This window comes from Ptychodera flava, chromosome 4, assembly GCF_041260155.1.
Source record: "Ptychodera flava strain L36383 chromosome 4, AS_Pfla_20210202, whole genome shotgun sequence".
Classification (NCBI taxonomy): domain Eukaryota; kingdom Metazoa; phylum Hemichordata; class Enteropneusta; family Ptychoderidae; genus Ptychodera; species Ptychodera flava.
In genome coordinates, this window is record NC_091931.1 from 21809435 (window position 1) to 21828838 (window position 19404).

The 19404-nt window shown below is 37.4% G+C and overlaps 1 protein-coding gene across 3 annotated transcripts; it reads left to right on the forward strand.

Annotated features, from left to right (window-relative positions):
• The first annotated feature begins 3922 nt into the window (after nt 1-3922).
• Nucleotides 3923-17753, forward strand: LOC139131174 (ankyrin repeat domain-containing protein 10-like). Of its 3 annotated transcripts, none has more exons than XM_070697142.1 (5): nt 3923-4293; nt 4853-5005; nt 6794-6885; nt 10266-10540; nt 12175-17753. In XM_070697142.1, exons 1-5 carry the CDS (start codon nt 4090-4092, stop codon nt 12510-12512), a joined length of 1062 nt encoding a protein of 353 aa, XP_070553243.1. In that variant the 5' UTR covers nt 3923-4089; the 3' UTR covers nt 12513-17753. The 3 variants fall into 3 exon arrangements, with proteins under 3 accessions (XP_070553243.1, XP_070553244.1, XP_070553245.1); XM_070697143.1 differs by having other exon boundaries at nt 3937-4293; nt 11389-17753; XM_070697144.1 differs by having other exon boundaries at nt 3946-4293; nt 11064-17753.
• The last annotated feature ends 1651 nt before the right edge of the window (nt 17754-19404 follow it).

The following is a 19404-nucleotide window of genomic DNA, read 5'->3' on the forward strand; positions in this document are numbered from 1 at the left end:
ATTTATGACTCTATATATGCTTTACTGTGTGCGTGAGAACCTCTACCTTCGTGCAAAGGCACTCAAGTACTAAAAGTCAAATAGCTGACATGTTCCGTGTTGTTGCTTGAGTTATTACCGATGACGCAAAGAACGGCTCAATATATTTGTGCTGTAATTTTCATATCCCGAACTTTCATATTGTCATTTTGTAATTATCACGCACTGTGCATGGCTAGTAAATCACGTTAAATTTCTAGACGCATGACACCATATTGTTATATTTTGTACCTTTTGTACCTTTTGGCCGTAAGGACTAAGCTAAACCATCAAATTTGAATTCTGACATTTAATATATCCAGGGCAACGTATTTGTATATCGTATACTCTAATATGATTTTTCCGCTTGTTTGCACCCGCAAAATGCTTTTTTATTTTTGAAGATTAGTTTTAACGTAACCACTACACAAGTTTACGCATGCACTACTTTTGTTACCACGTAGAAAATTGTGAAATTTTCTCTTCAAGCATTTTTCCCTGTCAGCCATGCAGTATGGAGCACGAAACGGCCCCCTAACTATCATTGTTTCCCGATCTCAGGTTGTTTCTTTTAATCGCCAGATATACTACAAACGATGACTATAAACCGAAGCAGTAGGAAAAATGAAAATAAATCGATTACATCTTTGATATGGTGTTGTAGAAGACGTGTACCAGAACACAAACACGACTTATATAAGGATAAACAGACACTCTGTCTCTCTTTAATTGTGTCTGTCTCTGTCTCTTGAATTGTCTGTATCTGCATGTTTCTCTCTTGAATTGTCTGCCTGTCTGTCTGTCTGTCTGTCTGTCTCTTGAATTGCAATGTCTGTCTGTCTCTTGAATTGTCTGTCTGTCCGTCTTGAATTGTATGTATGTCTGTCTGTTTCTTTTTTTCTGCAAAATAAACATATTTTACGGTCTTTTTACCCTAAATTTCTTTGAATGTTAGTTCAAATCATCTGGAAAAATACGAACAATTGTACAGGTCTGCAAACTTACATACTCCCCACCAGCTGTAACTTTTTGCATTTTCCCCAAATAGGATGGTTTGAACTCAAATACAAATATATATGTACAAATACTTACATAACGAAAGTCTTGACCACAAAGTATTTTTTCAAACATTGGCAAAGAACGCGCAATTATAAAAACCTTAATAATTTTCGAATCTGGCCAGCGCAAAAGTACGCATATCTGCTTAGATTTCATCGACCAAAACATCACTAAGGATTGAAATAGCTGACATTTTCGAAGTCATTATGGTTTAAGAACGGGAATTAAATACATACCTCGAAGATTGGACGTTGTTTGTTCGGTTAGCGAAATGTAAAGAGATACTGATGGAGCTTTAACCGAGAGGTAGCGTCAACTCTTAAAGTCGGAGATTAAAATGAATATCGTATTTTGGATTTTGTTTTAATTAAGAGACAGCGAGAGCCACTCGATAAACAAATTATATCCCTAAAAAATTAGGATGCCGTATTCCTAGTCACTGCATGCACAGATGCTACAGACATGATCGCAGCCTACGTTTTAGACTGCTTAGGTGAATAGAATTACTGAAAAGTGCTGATAATTCAGTTCCAGACTAGCAGTGTAGTCGCCATGACAACACCCATCACAGCTGACCTCGCCTACAGTGTATATCAATTGCAATTTGTATGTTACCGTAATCTTTGAATGTGTGGTTGATCTTTCAGGTAGAATGCGCCTCGGTGTCAAATATTTGGACCGTCAAACTTTACCAATTCTTTTCTGATCTACCACCTGTTGGGGTCTTGATGTCGGAAAACCGTCCTAGTTTTTCGAAAATCGACAATTTTATTTTACTCCATAGAATTAACACAGGGATTGCAGCCATTTTGAATTTCAAAAGTATCGGTAAATCTTGGGTAATTTGTTTCTCTAGTACCAAAATTTGCCCGGTGACCCTGATTGTTAGTCTTGATTTAGAAACAGAATTGTCGAAAGAGAGCTTGAGGAAAGTTTGGGCAAAGGTTTAAGTCTTTCACTTTCGAGGCGCGTACTAAGCTTACCTTATTTTTCTGAGTGAATCGATGCATAATGTGTGACTTCCTTTGACGAAAGGAAATTAAACACAAATGTCAGTCTCGGACAAGCTGAATGTAAACTGAGAATTGCAGCGATGTCAAGTAAACTTCCAAATGGTGAGCAGCGATTAGGCTGGGGTGGGGTGGGTTGGGGGTTGAAACAAAGTTAGGGAGCCGTCATTATTTATGGCCTGGGGGATCGGAGGAATTTCATCGGAAACTCTGAAATTTCGAGTAAACCCACTGCCAACCCTAATGAATTTGAGTAACCCCCTCTCTAACACAGAAATTTTGACTGTCCCCCAACTTAGAAAAGTTAAATATCAAGACAATGTATTTGTAAAATTTACAAAAATACAGCAATGGTAAAGACCTTTCAAATCCTAAAGTACCCTGCTAGATTATCATCAGTTATCTCATGCCGGTTGAAAATGAAACCAACAAAACGAAATTCAAAGTCACAATAAAATGTTGATATAAAAGCTCATGCTATATCCCATATCCGACCATATTGTATTGTTTAATTTAGATGGGTATCATGACAGGGTTTTCACTAAGATATCAGACAGGGTAGAAAGTACAGGAGTGAGAACACGCGGGAGGCTGAGGAAGAAAGTATCAGAGGAAGTTGTACCCTTTTGTGTGAAAAAAATTTAGTAATTGATGTGTGCAATGGTGCAGTTTGGTGCAATATGAGAGGTGTTTTCGATTTATAATTGTACTAAGTAAAGTGTTAGAACACGTACCCCAAGGGGAAGAGCGCCAGAGGGGGTATTCCCCCTCTCACATCGAAAAGTTTGAGAAATTGATGTGTGAAATAGTGCAATCTGAGACGTGTTTTAATTCATGGTGCACCAAATATTTAGTAATTCCCCTTCTTTCACTCCGCATTATGAGCAACTCCCTTTGTAGCTTTCAATTTTTGAGTGACCCCCCCTCACATTCCTCCGACCCCCAGGCCGTAAACAATGACGGCTAACTTAGCTTTACCGTGAATCGGCAAGAATTGGATCGCTGCAAAAATCAATACGGAAGTTCTCGCGACTGTTTTATGGCAATTTAAAATTAAAAAACAGCGAGAGAGAGAGAGAGAGAGAGAGAGAGAGAGAGAGAGAGAGAGAGAGAGAGAGAGAGAGAGAGAGAGAGAGAAGGAGGAGGAGGAGAGAGGAGATTATTTGAAGTCGCATATACACATAAAATAGAAAAATGCAAAAATACCGCTTTTTTGTTTTGTTTTCCCTGGGCATAGACACTCGAAAATCTTTGTTTCGAGTGTCCAGTGCTTTAAGTAATATATCGGCAGTTACGATGGAAAAGAATGTACGCAATTAGACCACCCGTTTGGTGAGACCGGGTACCCTCGTTTTGTTACTACTTTTTCGGTGTGAGTGGCCATGTAATGAAAACAGGCTTAGACTAATTATCTTTCGATAACGTTCTTATGAAAACATAAAAAGGTGTCCTTGTCCCATTCTACATTTAAATGCGAGGTTAAAGGAAAATCGTTTGACACGGATTGAAAGACTGACCTCAGATAGAGGCTTTGTGCTCTTTAACAATGACACAGTGACTCACAACAGTTTGTGAAATATAACCATTTTCGCTTTCTTTGTCAAGAGAAGACAATAACATTCACATTCTCAGACGCACACAGTGACAGCGCCAAGTTACAATGGTGTAGCGAAGGAATGAATGTTGTCAAAACTGTTTGTTGTCCCAACATATCGCACGAACACTTGAGGCAAAGGAGTGAGGATATTTTTTTAGCATTTCTGATCGAATTCCGAGCATATCCGAGCTACCGCTGATTCACGTCATGCGAGGGCGATGTTGGATTTTCTCCAGATATCCCGGATGTAGCATCGATTTTTTTTCATGCAGAAGCGAAGCGTGGTGTTATTGTTTTGAATTTTTATGAACACATGGTAGCGGATATTTTTGCCTAAGAAACTGCCAGTACTCGCCGTTCAACATCTGTTATTTAACTCTAGAGCAAACTGCTAATATTTTTAGTATGGAGAGTTCGTATTCGTTTGGTTACTGGGGGTCAGAAAGCGAAGCCATTCTGCGGCGATCTTATCCTGTGCATCGAGCGTGCCGAGATGGGGACACGCAAACCTTGGCTTTGTTGATCGCCAACGGTCAGCACTCGGGAATGTATGTCGAAGATCAGTTTTACGGGTGGACTCCTGCCCACTGGGCGGCATATTTTGGTAAGGTAAGTGTACACACATATATTCGAAGCTTTGTGTTCGCAGAATCTGTTTTGATTCTACCGACACTGGGACATATGTAGCCGTATTTTTGAGGTAAGCCACGGCTATCGAAACTCTTGCACTTTTCTATTTCCGCGCCATGAATGCTTAGAAATAAGATGGCGGCATCTGGTAGGTCGTTATTACGCTTTCGCTCGCTATAAACAGTTTTAAGTTTCAACATTGCTGGGTAGGAGAAAGCCAAAGGGAGCATTTCGTCGGACGGAATTTTTTGACATATTGGGAAGCCCTGTTTTGGTCTCTATTGTTACCCGCCTTGACGTTTCTTATGCAAATTTTCTGTGGGCGCCGAATTCAAAAAGTCTGTCGGTCACACTTACCCAGTGCATGGCACGCCTTCATTTGATCGTCGTAATCACAAAGACATGTTTACATCCTTGTCTTCTAATATTTATCTTTGTGTCGACCTTTGCCTCCCAACCACTCAGTGGTATAGAAATCAATAACATTGTTATTTTTTAAATTCAAATTCTTATTTATTCTTGACTTTTTTCTTGACAGCTTGATTGCCTTCGTAATCTAGTTGCATGTGGTGTCAACATTGACATAGCTACCAAAAGATTCAACCAAACACCTCTGCACATTGCGGCCTTCGGCGTTCATCCTCACTGCCTACAGTGGCTAATACAATCAGGTGCTGATGTGAACAGACAGGTAGGTGTTCAGTTTGGTATTCTAAAGGGAGAAAAAGCCCAGTTTGGCTTCAGTACTCATATTTCTTTAACAAGAAGTAAAAATATTGTGTGTTTTTCTAAACATGCCCCTTAGGTTGGTCAGGAACTTTTTTATTGTGTAATTTTTATTTGAGTGTGACTCATCAAAAAAACCCAAAAATTAGCAAAATCATACAGTAATTCTTGAAAAAACGATAAAAACAAGTGTAGGGTCAGAGGCTTTTACATTATAGGATAGATCAGGTCACCACATATCTTTTTGTTTGGCCTAAAGCCTTGCATGTGCATAAGTCTGCAGTTGAAAGGTGACAAATTAGTTTAGAAACCTTTTTCTTTGGATCTATTCGTTGATTAATTGGTTTCATTGCTGTCTTTTTTTTTGCTGATCATGGTAGGTAGAGTGTCCAGTGCTAGTCATTGAAAGTGATAAATTAAAAATGAAAACAACAAAGAAAGTCATGATAGTAAAAACTGTCTCAGAGGTCGAACTTGTCGCATAATCTTTAGCAATGATATTGTAAAGTTTTGTGTCAGTAAATATTCTTCTGGTCAAGATTTTGTGTTTCTCATACTAAAAGGAAAATCCTAGATTACCCAGACATTGTTAGGCTTCTATACCAGAAATTATTATAAAAGAAGTGAGATTAGGAAATGAAAACACGTCTGCAGCTTTCTACATCTGTATAAACTTTGCCCCCAGATTATTCAACTTTCTCTGCAAAATAACTAACAAGATTAAAGTGTTTGATAAAAATTATTTATGCTGTTACTTGGTCACTGGTCATTGTTTGTGCGGCCAAGTCTTATATTAAAGGGAAAGGAAAATTGACCGAGAATATCAAGCGTGTGAAAGAAGTAAATCAGAACACTTTTAGCACAAGAGTAGTGTCTGTGTGTCCGATCATTGTTGTAATTTTTTTATCTGTAGTTTTGCTTGTTTTGTCTCTGTTCTGAAAATGTTTATTCTGTACCAGGCGTGGATGTCACACAAAGACACCACTCCAGACATAACTATTCTGTCAATGATTCATATGGGATATGAGATCCAGCTGTTATCAACAAAATCATTTACTCAATGATTTGAAAATTCGTGGGTCTGGTAAAAAGTGTGGAGATCCTGTGTTCTTTAGCAAAGTTAAGCATATATTGATCATATCCATCATCTGTATTGTGTGAAAGCAATCAAAAAAAAGAAGTAAGTCTTCCTTAATTGATTATTAACATTTGGTGGTAATGCGCATTCATTGACATGATAGCTGGTTTGGACTTTGACATGTTGCTTAGCGATTGCTACTAAAGAATAAGAATCGGTTACGTGGAGGTTTCGGCGGGAGAATAGGCCCAAGACTATAGATGTGGTTGAATTACATCCTCTTTTTATGTTTTGGCCAAATTTTCAAATGATCAGGAAAAATACAGAACATTTCTAAAGTAGTAAAATATGGTGCTATCAGATAAAAATTTATTTTGTAAATCCGTAGAAAGCAAAACGAAAGTAAACAAATGAACAAACCCGCTAACAAATAAGCAAATATACCCAAACGTGATCTCAAAAACACCAATTGCATAGACCATACAGTTTTGAAACCTTCATGGTTGGTGTCCGTACTAATTTTACCATTTGTTATATGAGACACTTTCATATGAAATTTACTTTACAAGCTTTTTATGAGGAGTGTATCGAAAAAACATCTGAGATGAAATTGATACCTCACACTGTGACAACCTTTGTGCAGATACTATATGTAACTCAATATTTCATATCCAGGACTATCTTGGGGAAACAGCCATGCACAAAGCAGCCAGAAGTGGTACAGTAGAGTGTATAGGACTTTTGTACTGTCACGGATCACAGTTAAAGTAAGTATGGATATGTTTTTCTCCAAAATATCTCACCTCTCTAGCATAACTTTTGGAGTATGCCCCAGAGCCGGACGGAGATTGAATATCTTGCACTCATAGGGGAAATTTTGTTGCACACAAGCCGGTTGTGAGAGACAGAAATTCCCCAATGAGTGTGAGACGTTCCATCTCAGCCGATTGTGCTGTAGGATTATATTTTCACATCCCTTTAATACTTCATATTTTATTGTAGAAAACACCATTGTCATCAATAAGTTTATTTGATTTATATCATTCCCTTTGAAAAACACAGTTCACATCCACTCACATGTAATGCTGTACAAAACATGTTTATGCTGATGAAAATGTTCTGCTCACTGCTCTAACAGCATTTAGTATTAATAATTTGGTGATGTATTTGTTAAAATAACCATATGGCATCGTGCTTTGGTTGATCTTTGTACATATTTGTCGCAAACAGAGAGTGCACAAACCCGTTCACTTTGAAGTGTGTCATCTGCCCACGTTGTATATGTAGTTTCATAGTGACTGCCCATTTGTCAAACAATACAGCTGGCTTGGGCGAGGGGACAGCAAAGGAGCAGTGAGCATTCATCAAATAAAGATATAATTTTACTCGCACAACAATACAGAGGATGAGAACAAAACGATCCCACACTGGTGTCCTCTCACTCCTAGCATACTAGGGACATGGGAAACAGTGATTTCCAGTTGTTGCAGTTTGCCCTGAGTACAAAGGAATGAAAATGAAAAAGAAGCAGGGATATTTGCAGTTTGTACTCTACAATAGAATATTCTGATTTCTGTGAATTTCTGTAAATTTCTGTAAGGTTTTGTCAATTACCCCAAGATCAATACCAGTTTTTCTTTGTAAATATTTGTTAGTCCGTTACTTGTCCTTCACTGCTCAGATATACATCATATTGCCTAGTAGTTGAGTACTGGTTATATAAGGATAGGGAAGTTAGAATGGAAAGTAGCATTTTACTTCCTGTCTATGATAAATTGTCAAAGGGACACTATATCCAGCTACATCCTATGAAATCTCTCTATTGTGTCCTGCCCTATTTGTCAACGACGACTTCCAATTCTCTGTAAAAGCAGTTTAAATCCAGCTCATTCATTCAGCGAGCTTTTCTATAACATCATGTCTTGTTGTCAAGTGAACTTAAATCATACACAATTTCCTTTGAGTCATGTAACAATACTGCAGTATACCATGGCAATTTACTAAATATATCACTTGTGTGGTATGTGTGATAATGACTACTCAGGGTATTTGTTAAGGCTGGTACCACTAAATTTAGCCATGCTCCCCTAGTTTGTATGTTACAACTATTTTCCCCTTAAAAGTATAGAATGTCGGTAAAATTACATGAGGACAAAAGTGTTAGTATAATATAAGAGGACAAAAGTGTTAGTATCAAAAGTATGATATTCCCATATTTATCTTCCCAAATTGTAGCAAAACACTGACTGACAGAAATTTGCTCAAACTAAATTTCTAGCCATTGCTAGTATTTGCTGCTGCAGCTGAAGTTGTAGTTGCAGATGTGATTTTAGTATGGTAATGATACAGCAATCGGGGTACCATACTTCAATAATTTTTCCCACATTATTTCTGCAGTCTCAGAAATTCTCTACAGATATTTGCATATTAATAAGTTGAGCTGTGATGCCATTTTTAATTATTTCTGTGTCTTGCTGAAAAAAACTCGTGTAGATCAGTCAAACACCTGACGGCTCATCGCATGTCATCCAGTATGAATGCAATGAATGACAGATTAATTATTTTTACACCAGTGCTGAAGAAACTATTAAAGCTTGCAATTAATGCCACATTAATGAACCTTTTGCATGCCAAATTCAATTTTTGTTGCCTCGGTCTTTATAGAATATAAAACCATCTATTTTTTCCAGTTTTTCCTAAATTTTGATCAAAAGCTGTCAAGTGCATTTGAACAAATTTTTATGCACCATCCATCAAATACCGAGGCGAACTATGTAATATTAAGTTGGCAACTGTTACAATGGACACACACTGTATGTAGCACCATTCAGCCTGGTACATTCAAAATTTATGATGTCCATTTGGTTCAAACTAATCAAATTACTGAAAAAAATCATGAAAATTGGTAAGATGGTCCACTAACATTTTGATGGGAAAAATTACAGCAGTAGAATGATGGAATTTCATTTTCATAAGAGGTTTTCTCTGCATGGTCTGCCTCATTCTACAAAGTTTTACTCAAATGAAATTATGGGTTAGTCTCAGAGAGAAATGTGCCTTTCAGTGTGCCACAAATCCCTGGTCAACCTTGTTTTTGTCAGCCATAAAATTTTCAAATACGTGCAGGGCCCTGCTGTGGAAAAGTCTGAATACAGTGTAGAAGGAACTTACGTGTGAAGAGGATGTGTGCCATGCAAATCAATATCTGGTGCAACTAATGTGACACAGAAGTATTTTTAAAATATGAACTTTGTCAGATGTGCTTAACTAGTGTAAAGTTGACAACACAAAACTTTGAGGTACATGTAAAGCCTTGTGATTCCAACAAGAGTGTTTCACTGCTCTACTTAATCTCTATATGGCATGAAGAGATTGACTGTTGAAAAGCTGGGTTGTTTTGTACAGGGCGGGCTTGAATATTTTCACGAAGTGGTGCAACTGAATGTTGAAATTTACGACAGCATCATTTCCTGTATTATATATCTTTCACTCCAACATTACCAGACGACAGGAAACACTGCTTGACCTCAACAGTGTTCATGTTCCTTTATCATGAAAATTACTTTTCAAAGATACAGGAAGACCTGAGGTCTGCCTTCTGCGGTAGAATAATTTTATTCTTTACAGCTATTGTTTTCCACGATGCAGATTGTGTACAGAGACTTTGACCTTAAGTTTCTGGTCCAGGTTCAAGTTCAAACATTGGATACATGTAACTTACAGACTGATATTTTACCCTCAACAGCAAGACACAATCACAGATCACCTATACTTACATTGTTTTGAACGTAAGGATTAGACCCCTCACTTTATTTGGAATTCATGTACTGAATCATTTTGTTTTGCTAATCACATGAATATGATTGTTAGAAAGAATTCTGTATTCAGCTTTAACCCTTTGAGCGCCAAAGTCAATTTTTGTCACCTTTAGAAAATATACTCCAGTCAGTTTTTTCAGGTTTTTGTCAAAATTTTGATAACAAACCGTAGCCAACGAAATGTGATGTCCATTTGGTCCAAAATTATCGAAAAATTACAGAAATATTCATAAAAATTGATAAAAATGTTGCACTAAGATTTTGGTGGGAACAATTGCATTTGCAGCACTAAAAGGGTTAAGTTTTACCTATTTTTTTCCTTCCCCCAGTATTGCAAATCATAATGGTCACACACTGATTCAACTAGCCATATCCTGTGGTAATGAACACTGTGCAGAATACATCAAACAGCTGAGCGTCGGCCATCCTGCTGCCAACGGATTCCATCGAAACGGGTTTCACCAAGCGGCAGACCCACCCCAACAGAACGGTTTCCACAACAACGTCAGCAGCAACAACAACTCACTACCTCACTCCATGAACAGAAAAAGGGCGCTGGTGGACGACGATGAAATGTCATGCTTCAAGAAATCACGGACAGATGGTGAGATAATTTCCCAACTCGCACCTCCCCACAACCACAGAACTTCTGTCAATAGTCTCGTTGGAAATGGCTACTATTAGTTTGCTGTGTTATGGTCGACAGCTGACCTTGCATGACCTTTGAACCCAGGACAGCATGACCTTTCAACCCAGGACAACTGGCTGCTTGATTTTTTTTTACTGCTAAGAGGTGAACTTGAGGCCTTGATGGATTTTATTTTTCTGTAGAAAAAGAAAGATTAACTTAAACCAATAAGAGTACTGTAAAATGGATGGACGTAGCTTTTGTTGCAAAGAAAATTATTCTACATATCAATATTTGAGAAATAGGAATGTACACTTTGAAAAAAAATGTTTTGTCAAAGTTTTCTCTGTTTAGGATCAATCTGACATCAGTCGCACTACACATCAATTATATCAATATTTATCAGATTAACCTGCACTAACTGCCAGCAACACTAAAAAAAGAGAGAGGAGAAAATTGGAGCTTTACAACTTGTTGTTTTCGATGTTTACTGTTTCAGAGAAATCAACAACAAACACAGAGGAATTGATACCGCCATATGGTTGTCTTTACCATTACTAGCTCTGAGTCCATCCACATTTATTGTCTCGCGGTTTCAGATGATACTATGTTGCAAATGCCAGACAAGTGCATGACAATCTCGCTGGGTGTTATCAGCTGTTGTCGTGTTGCATCTTGTGGCTTGTAGTTGCATTTTGAATGCTCAGCGTACACATGTTGTTAATTTTTACCAGTTGAAATATTCAGCTTCCTCATCGGGAGCTGACGTGGAATCTCTTTTCTGTTGTCTTTTTTTTTTTGCTTACGGCTTGACGGAGCAACAGGCCCCAGATGTGAGGAAATTGACGATGTAGCCATGGCAGCCACTGACTACCCCGAGAGTGTAACCGTGACAACCACAGGCCATCATGACAGTTTAGCTATGTCAAGCACTGATCGCCATGAAATGCTAGTGTATGAGAGCAAGATTCGATTCCCGAGTTCAACAAGGGTATTGCTGAAAAAAGGATTAGGTGGTCACATGATCTAGACAGCCAGTGTATTTTTTGTGAGGGAAATCTGCAGCCACTGGAAGGCCCTTCAAGTTTACTGAAAAGCAGTTTTGATGGTCTTGTGTGTATTTGTGATATTCCCATATTCTTTTCAAATTTTGACTGTTGTCTTTCACTGCCAGAGCTTTGAAATTCATTATCAATTTTGCTTGAGGTATCACCAGTAGAATTAAAGAAAAGGGACTTTTCAGTGAAGATTTGTCACTTCTCAATTTTGTGGAAATGTAAAATGGCACTGTTATTCTCCTCCCACCTGCATTTGACAATGTGTAAGTCCGTTCACCCTGTTGAAAACAATGGGGATGTACCAAGTTTGGTGGTGACAGGGTTACACTGAAGAAACATTTAGAAATACTGATAGTTTAATTGAAGTTGGCATGTTTGTATAAATTTCCGTGTTATCAGTTTTTATTGTCTATTGATAATGATAAATTATGCTGTAAACTAGGCAGCTTGTGATCGTATGTTTAGTTCTGCCACCTTCAAATTTGCCTAGTGTCTGTGCAATTTACAAATGTTCAACCTGTCATCCCTTTCTCAATTGTTTCATATTCATAGGTGCATGTTATAACGGGCTTCCAGTGGCTGCACAAAACGGCCTTGGGGCAGAACCTTACACTGCAGTTTTGGGCCACAAATCCCCATGTGAGATGACATGCACCAGTGCTATGGAGAGACAAGTAGTCGTTGGTGTGGGCAGTGGGCATCAAAATGGACTTTCACTAGCCGGGGTCGTAGATGGTGGGAGCGTCTTTATCTGCCAGGACAATTTTTCCAACAGTGCAATAGAACATCAGAGAACGGTCCAACTGGAGCAAGGGTACGATAGCATGATGTGTGACTCCCTCCTTTCTGAATCAGGACTGGGTTCTCACTCAATACTTGCCTTGAAATGAATCTCCGTTTCCAAAGGCAAGCATCATCTTGCAAGTTTCTTGTGGTCAAACAGATTTGACACCAAATGCAAAGAACCTTTGATGAAATTTTCAGTCATCTCATCAGTGACGTACCTTGTATAAATCATTTGATAAGAACTCATATTTTAACATGACAAATAGTAAGTAAACCTTGCTCAGAAAAAAAACCTCCCCAAGCCTAGTACTTTCCTTGGCACTTAACAATTTGTAGAAATTCCCTCACACTCACCAGTAATTTTTCCAGGATTGAGATCTGTGCAAAAATGTTCAGCCATGACGTTTATAATGGCTGAAGCAAAAGTGAACTTGGTATGTGATTTCTAACAGAGTATTTCACTTGGTTATTAGTGAATTAAGCCCAGTGTTTTTGTTAAGGGCTGTAAGCAGGTAAATGTTACCTGGGTTTCCCAGTCATTTTACCGGGGTTCCACTTGGTTTATCAATGCAGTCAGGTATGGGGACAGCAGAAAAGTCACTGGGGTTCTCAAATCATTTACCAATGTTCCCCACCGAAGCAAAAACACTGCCAACCAAGTATGAATGGGTGAGGTCAACAGATGATGTGTAAAGTAAAGGCTGTTTGGCTTTCCGTTTTTTGTAATTTGAATAATTCAGAGGCGTGTGATATTGAAAGCAGTTTTCGTTGCATCCATAACAGCACACTTTTGTATCTGAAATGAGCTGTATGTTGAAAAGTGTTCAAGTCTTCTTTCCTGAGTTCAGGTTAGGGCAGCATTTCTGTTCTCTGTTTCTCATGATCACACTGATGCAAATTTCAGGCTGAACAATGAGAAAGAGAGAAACTATCTCCAGCAGATGCTGTGGCCAATTTTTAATACCAATGCAACCTTTACAGGAGCATTTTGAAACTTGCATCTGGTTACCGACAACAAGAAGGGATTATCCTAGCACTTCTGGTCTTCGTAGTTCTCAAGTGTAAACTTGATTTGTGATGGATTGAATTTGCACAAGATAGATACACCAGTGGACACACAATGGTGCTTTTTAAAAGACTTTTGTTCTCCAACTGACCTAGGCATCCTCATCATAGTAAAATGTTATGGAAAACAGAAAGGAGAACTATGCTGCCCTAACAGGTGCATCCTGTGGTAGATAACAGTTGCTATAATAAATCTGTAGATACACAGCTAGTGAAATGCTTATCAAAGGTATGACATGTTGGATTGTTCATGTCATAGCCACCTTGTACTTTTCGCATTATTGCACAGTACCTGTACATGTAGCTGTAAATTTAATGGTTGATGAATTCTTGCGTCTTTAAACAGATAGAAAGCACTGCCACTAGTGTCCCTGTCTCCTGTCAGAGTCACTTCACGCTACCCATGTAATGTATTTTGTTTAAGGGATAAAGTCCTCTGTATTGTGTGTGTCCAGAAAAAAATGCAATATATTGTTCATATGCCAACATGTATGCCCATGTCACTCCATCCGTGTGACATTTATTGTAAAATATCAGCAGTGATATTTTAGGGTAAACATCGAGATAAGCAGGATAACGTCTCAAGTATATGATACATCGGTTATTACCCAATATTGCTAGTTCTTTGTGTTGTATTAGCATTCGTTTCATTTGTGCTGCGTCAGACACTCGACTTCGTCTCATGCCTGGCGCAGCACAAATGACACTCCTGCTGATACGACACATAAACAGGCAATATTGGTAATGACGTCTTACTGTAATATTGCACACGTCAATGCATGGTTTTGTGAATGACAGATATTACCTCATTCTACTTAATGCTGGGTCATGTTTGCTGATTGACAGAGCAATGTACAACGTTTAGCGTATGTTGTCGGAGTCAATGTTACTGTTCATGAATGTTTCAAAGACACCATGCTGTGTAACTGACCTCGCAATGAATACAAAATTCTCAAAAAAAGTATGACTTTGTCTCTTACAGTCAGTTACCTTTTACACTGTCTTGTGGAGATAGCACGAGGGCTGAACAAAAATATGTAAATTTTCCTGTGTATTTTTCCTCTCAAAACTACCTTCAATTGTTGTTCATTCTGTACTATGGTATGTCAATGCAAAGTCCACCTTTATTACAGCCAACTTTTCCTCCATAATGACATTTTGAAAATCTGTACTTGAAATCTGATTGCTGTTCAAGAATTCTTCGGCGACAGGTAACCTTCCCACAAGACTAGTTCATGTCATCAAAATGACTTTTTGGCTCTTCACTTGTGTCTGGCTGTTTTGATTTTCTTTGAAGTTTTGAACCCATTTCTGAGATTGATACTTGCTCAGTGAAAAACCCTGGATATTTGCAAATTCACTTGTCGCAAAGTGAGTGTTCCAAATGGCTGTGGTGCCTCTTTGATGCACAACCAGCTACAGAAGTACTTGTCAGTTTTGCATGTTGCTACAGCATTTTAATCTTTTTTCCCAAATAAGTTATAAACAATGAACGCTACATGCTTGTGTCCAACCATGCCATGCTACATTATGTCAGGACTGAAGCACCTGGTAGATTTCTAGTGTTGTTTCATTTTTGAAATTCTCCAGTATTGACAATACCAAAAAACAACAAACCCTGCACATTTGTGCTTAATCAAACAGTTATATTTAATCAAAATTTTTACCAAGAGAGAAATAGTTAAGAGATTTTTCTTCATGATGCATTGTACTGTAAATATATATATACACATGTGCTTTAGGATAAATTAGTATATGATCTTTTCCAGATTAATCTTCAGCAAGTTTTAAAAGTTATGTAAGTACTAGTTCAGAGAGTCTATTGAGATAGATATTTTGTCTTTGTCCACAAATTAGTTTTTTTTTCTGCTAATTTTTGTCAAAATATGTTTATGTCCATTTTCATAAATGTTATATTTATGTCTGAATTCAATACCAGTGATTAATTTTCTGTTTTAGTTTAAACAGCAGAATGTCTTGAAAAGTTCGCCGCAGATATTTTTTTTTCATATTCACTGAAATATGTAACACTGGCTGTGCTTGCAGTGTTGTGAACAGATACAAGAATTTGAAAGCACAGGTCACCAATATGAGTTCAATCTACCTGTTGTTCAGGTAAATTATTGATCTGAAATTTTAACAGGTATATATAGTCTTCACTGAATTTTCACCAGTGAATGACAGGTATGACTTCAAAAAGGTGTGCTGGTGTTGTTCTCTTTCTTGGGTGATTATAAATTTCAGTGGTGTTTTGGATAAATGGCGATAACCTGGTAAACACTATCAGTTTCTCCATTCCATTATACCATAGTTCTTATTCAATGTGTACTTGTGTATCAAAACTATCAAAAAAGAATTATTCAGTGGAGATATCCATGTACCTTCATTATGCAAATTTACCAGTGGGAGTGATGCAAGCCTGTCTCTTTTGGGGCCTTACAGTGCCGCGTGTGTGATATTCCCCCGAGTGTTTCTTACATGAAGGCAAACTTAGCACTGAACTTGTCATATTGACTACTAACATATGCAGGAATTTTCATAGGAGGAACATAAAATTCATTGGTACTTCATGCTAAAGCTAGCTGTACTTCTTTATCACAGACAAAAAAGTGGCAATGTGTCTTTATCAACAATTTTGTTATTTTTATAATTATATGCTTTCCCTATGAACAGCAAAAGTTACAGAACCCCAAAGACATCAAATTTTTGTGCAAATCAAATGGGTCTTTATATTTAATCACATGCTGCCCAATGTAAAATTTTCTGAGACGTAAATTTTTTTTGTCCAATTTTTTTACTTGGACAATACAAAACTTATTAATGCTTGAAGATTTTATTGAAAGAGCACATGGTATGAGAGAGAGAAGATGTTTTAGGTGTGAGGAATTGTGAAGATGAGTTGTTTTATGCCGACAGTACATTTTTCTTGTTAAGAAAGTGACATTTTGAGTTTTACTCTTAAAATCTTACAAAAAGTAAAAACATTCATTTGCATATATTTTTTGCTGTCAAACCTACAGTCTGCAGTCTTCATGGACTTTAACAGTTTAGATTATATTGTTTTCTCTTTTTTTGTATTTCACTGAAACTATCTGATGTGCAGATAGGGATAAATTCAATTTTTTATCACTTTTATGGAATTTTAAAAAAATATTGTCAATTTTATATATACGGATGGAATGTGAAATTTATATAATCAGAGTTGCACTGTGTAGCCAGAGTGTCTTTTAACCTTATTTTTAACCAGAGTCAAAAATCAGAGTGACAAGATTTTAATAAGTACAGTGTAGTACCAATTATGAAATATGTATTTGCTGTGCCACTTGTCTTTTTTTAAAGCGACCTACAATGTTTTCAATACTGGTAACAAACTTTGCAATACAGCAATCAATTCGAAATGACAGAATGGTACTGAAATTAATTTATCGTATGCAGTTTAAGAGAAGACAAAGAATCACCTTATTAATTACCTGCCCACTTTTCATACCAGTACATTGACCCATGTGAAGCTACCCTGGATCTAACCATGTAATTTAGAACAAAAGGTTAAAGCATTTGAGAAGAGGTACTCGCATCTCATTATGGCATTGCAGGTGAAGTTTTTTACTCAAGTGTTGTGGTCTTGACTACAATGGTCTTATATTGCAAAGTTAGCGGCCACCAAAAATAAAATCAGTACATAGTATGGGAGTTGTACAATGGATTGTGAATAATTTATGTTGAATTTAGGGCAGTTTTACAGTGAACCCAACAATCAAAAACCAGTCTTGACTCTCCGTACCCCGCCAATTTTGGGAAATTTATCTATTTATCATCAGTTTTTGTAGTATTTAAAATAACGTTTTGATTCATACTCTAGCAAAATGATAGTTTGCCTTGATAACATTTTGGCCTTTACATCATTTGATAACATCACAATTGAAGTTATGGGGATGTTTACTCTGGAATGATTTTATGAAATGTAAAAAAAAGGCTTCGATCATGAAAAGCCGTGTGTGTGTATAGATACCTACCCCTCATGACCTTTGGCATTTTCATGTGATGTTATATCCCCTTAAGGTCCATTTTGAAAATACACAACATTTCAGAGTTTGTGTACATTGATTTTTTTATAAGCTTAACTTTTTATGTGTACTGTAGTCTTCTTTTTTATTTTCAACTTTCAGAACTTTCAAAAATTATTTTTTACGTTTTATTTTTTTAGCGGTACTATGCCATTGGACTTTGATCGACTCACATACGTTCCTATGTCTGTGGTGAATAAACTTATTAATATCTCACACTTGAGCTTGTCGTCTTTTTAATTTGCCCTTGACATCATTTCATCATATTAGTTATGGACCTTTTAGGGTCTATGGTAATTGCAGCATAGGCAAGTAGTTACATAGATACTGGTAGATATGGGTTATTTTGAATGCCTGGAACAAGGAAGGAAAGCACTGTCACCTTGAGCTACTTGAAGGACAGTGGAAAATCTTTCAGTTTTCAAGTCCGATAACACTTCCATGGCACATATGGGAATGCCCAGGCAATCCTGTAGACAGGAGAAAATATAGACACCAAGATATTTACCAGTCAGGGACTGACCATGCTAAACCTGTTGAGTAAGATCCATTAGGAGAAAGACTAAAGTTTGGCATGAGTTGTGGGACTTTCTGTGATTGAAGGTAGTGTGTGCCTTGAAATTAAAAGTTGAAAGTTTTCCACGGACTTCCCAATAAGAATCTGATTCCATTTGGCAATCATGGAAAAATATCAAGCAGAGGGTCACCATGCAAAATTTGGTACAAGAGAAACAAGTTACCCTATATTTACTGACACTTGAAGTTCAAAATGGCTACCATTTCTGTGTGTGTGTGTGTGTGTGAAAAGTAAAATGTTCAATTTCACAAACATACGCTTTTGTAACAGGTGTAAGTGGCAGACCAAAAAATTATTGTGAAAGTTTGAGAGTCCAAATATCTGTCCCCGAGGTCACGTGCACTCAGCCTGCAAACAAAAACTTTCAGTGATCGAGTAGATCACATATGTTTTCCGTAGCATAATGATATTATATGTAGTTTGTGTGAACTTGTGCTAGCAAATCATAACTGACCTGAACACTCTCACCTAACCCTAAATTTAATGGATTTTACTTGTCATGGGCACGCTTCAATTATCTACGGCACCTACATCCTCTCACCTATATCCTACACTGGATACTGACATAACTATCTGAACTTTTCTTCCTGCATCTGTGAGATGTGTACAATTTCTTACACCAGTGGATTGTACTAAACCAATATCCTCCAAAAGAAAGAAGAGAAAAGCATCATCTGCATGCGTATTTTACTTCCTTTTACCGAAAAAGGAAATGGTTCAATCGCCTGAATCAAAACTGTATTGCTTCTCAGACATTCAGCCTATCAAATGATACAAAATGCTTGTATGACTGCATAATGCAAGCCGTGAAAAGTTGAAATTGATCAACTATTGAACACCATTAGAGAAAGTTGATCAGAAGTTCCATTGGGCTAGACTGAAGATTAGTGGACACAAAGTATTTTTGTTTGAATTGTGAGTAACCTAAGAAGTCCTTTCATACTATTACTTTTATTTAGTTGAACCCCTTTCACATGGTAATGAAATTTTTTAAGTTCGCGACCAAATGTGTCTCCATTAATCATCAGTCGTTCCCTAGTTTACACAAATCCTAGTTTTCTTCTTCACGTTCACCTCCGTTAACCTGTCGCGACACTAGCAGCTTGTTTTCCTGGGCCCCTCAGTAATCTACAGGATTTGCTTTCTACAACGCTAGGTGGCGCTCTAGGATAGCTCGCCGACGTTTGTGTACGGTGTAATGACAAGAATGAGTTCAGGCGTATCCTTTGCCTTCAAGTCTCACCGAGCTTGAAAATTACATATCTTTTTTCTTTCTGTCACGCTCTTTTC

Bases quoted from the DNA above. Each gene is read 5' to 3' on its own strand.
- LOC139131174 (XM_070697142.1), top strand. From the start codon at position 4,090: ATGGAGAGTTCGTATTCGTTTGGTTACTGGGGGTCAGAAAGCGAAGCC. The intron at 5,006-6,793 runs GTAGGTGTTCAG...TTTCATATCCAG, and splicing joins GTGCTGATGTGAACAGACAG to GACTATCTTGGGGAAACAGC. The intron at 10,541-12,174 runs GTGAGATAATTT...TCATATTCATAG, and splicing joins CAAGAAATCACGGACAGATG to GTGCATGTTATAACGGGCTT.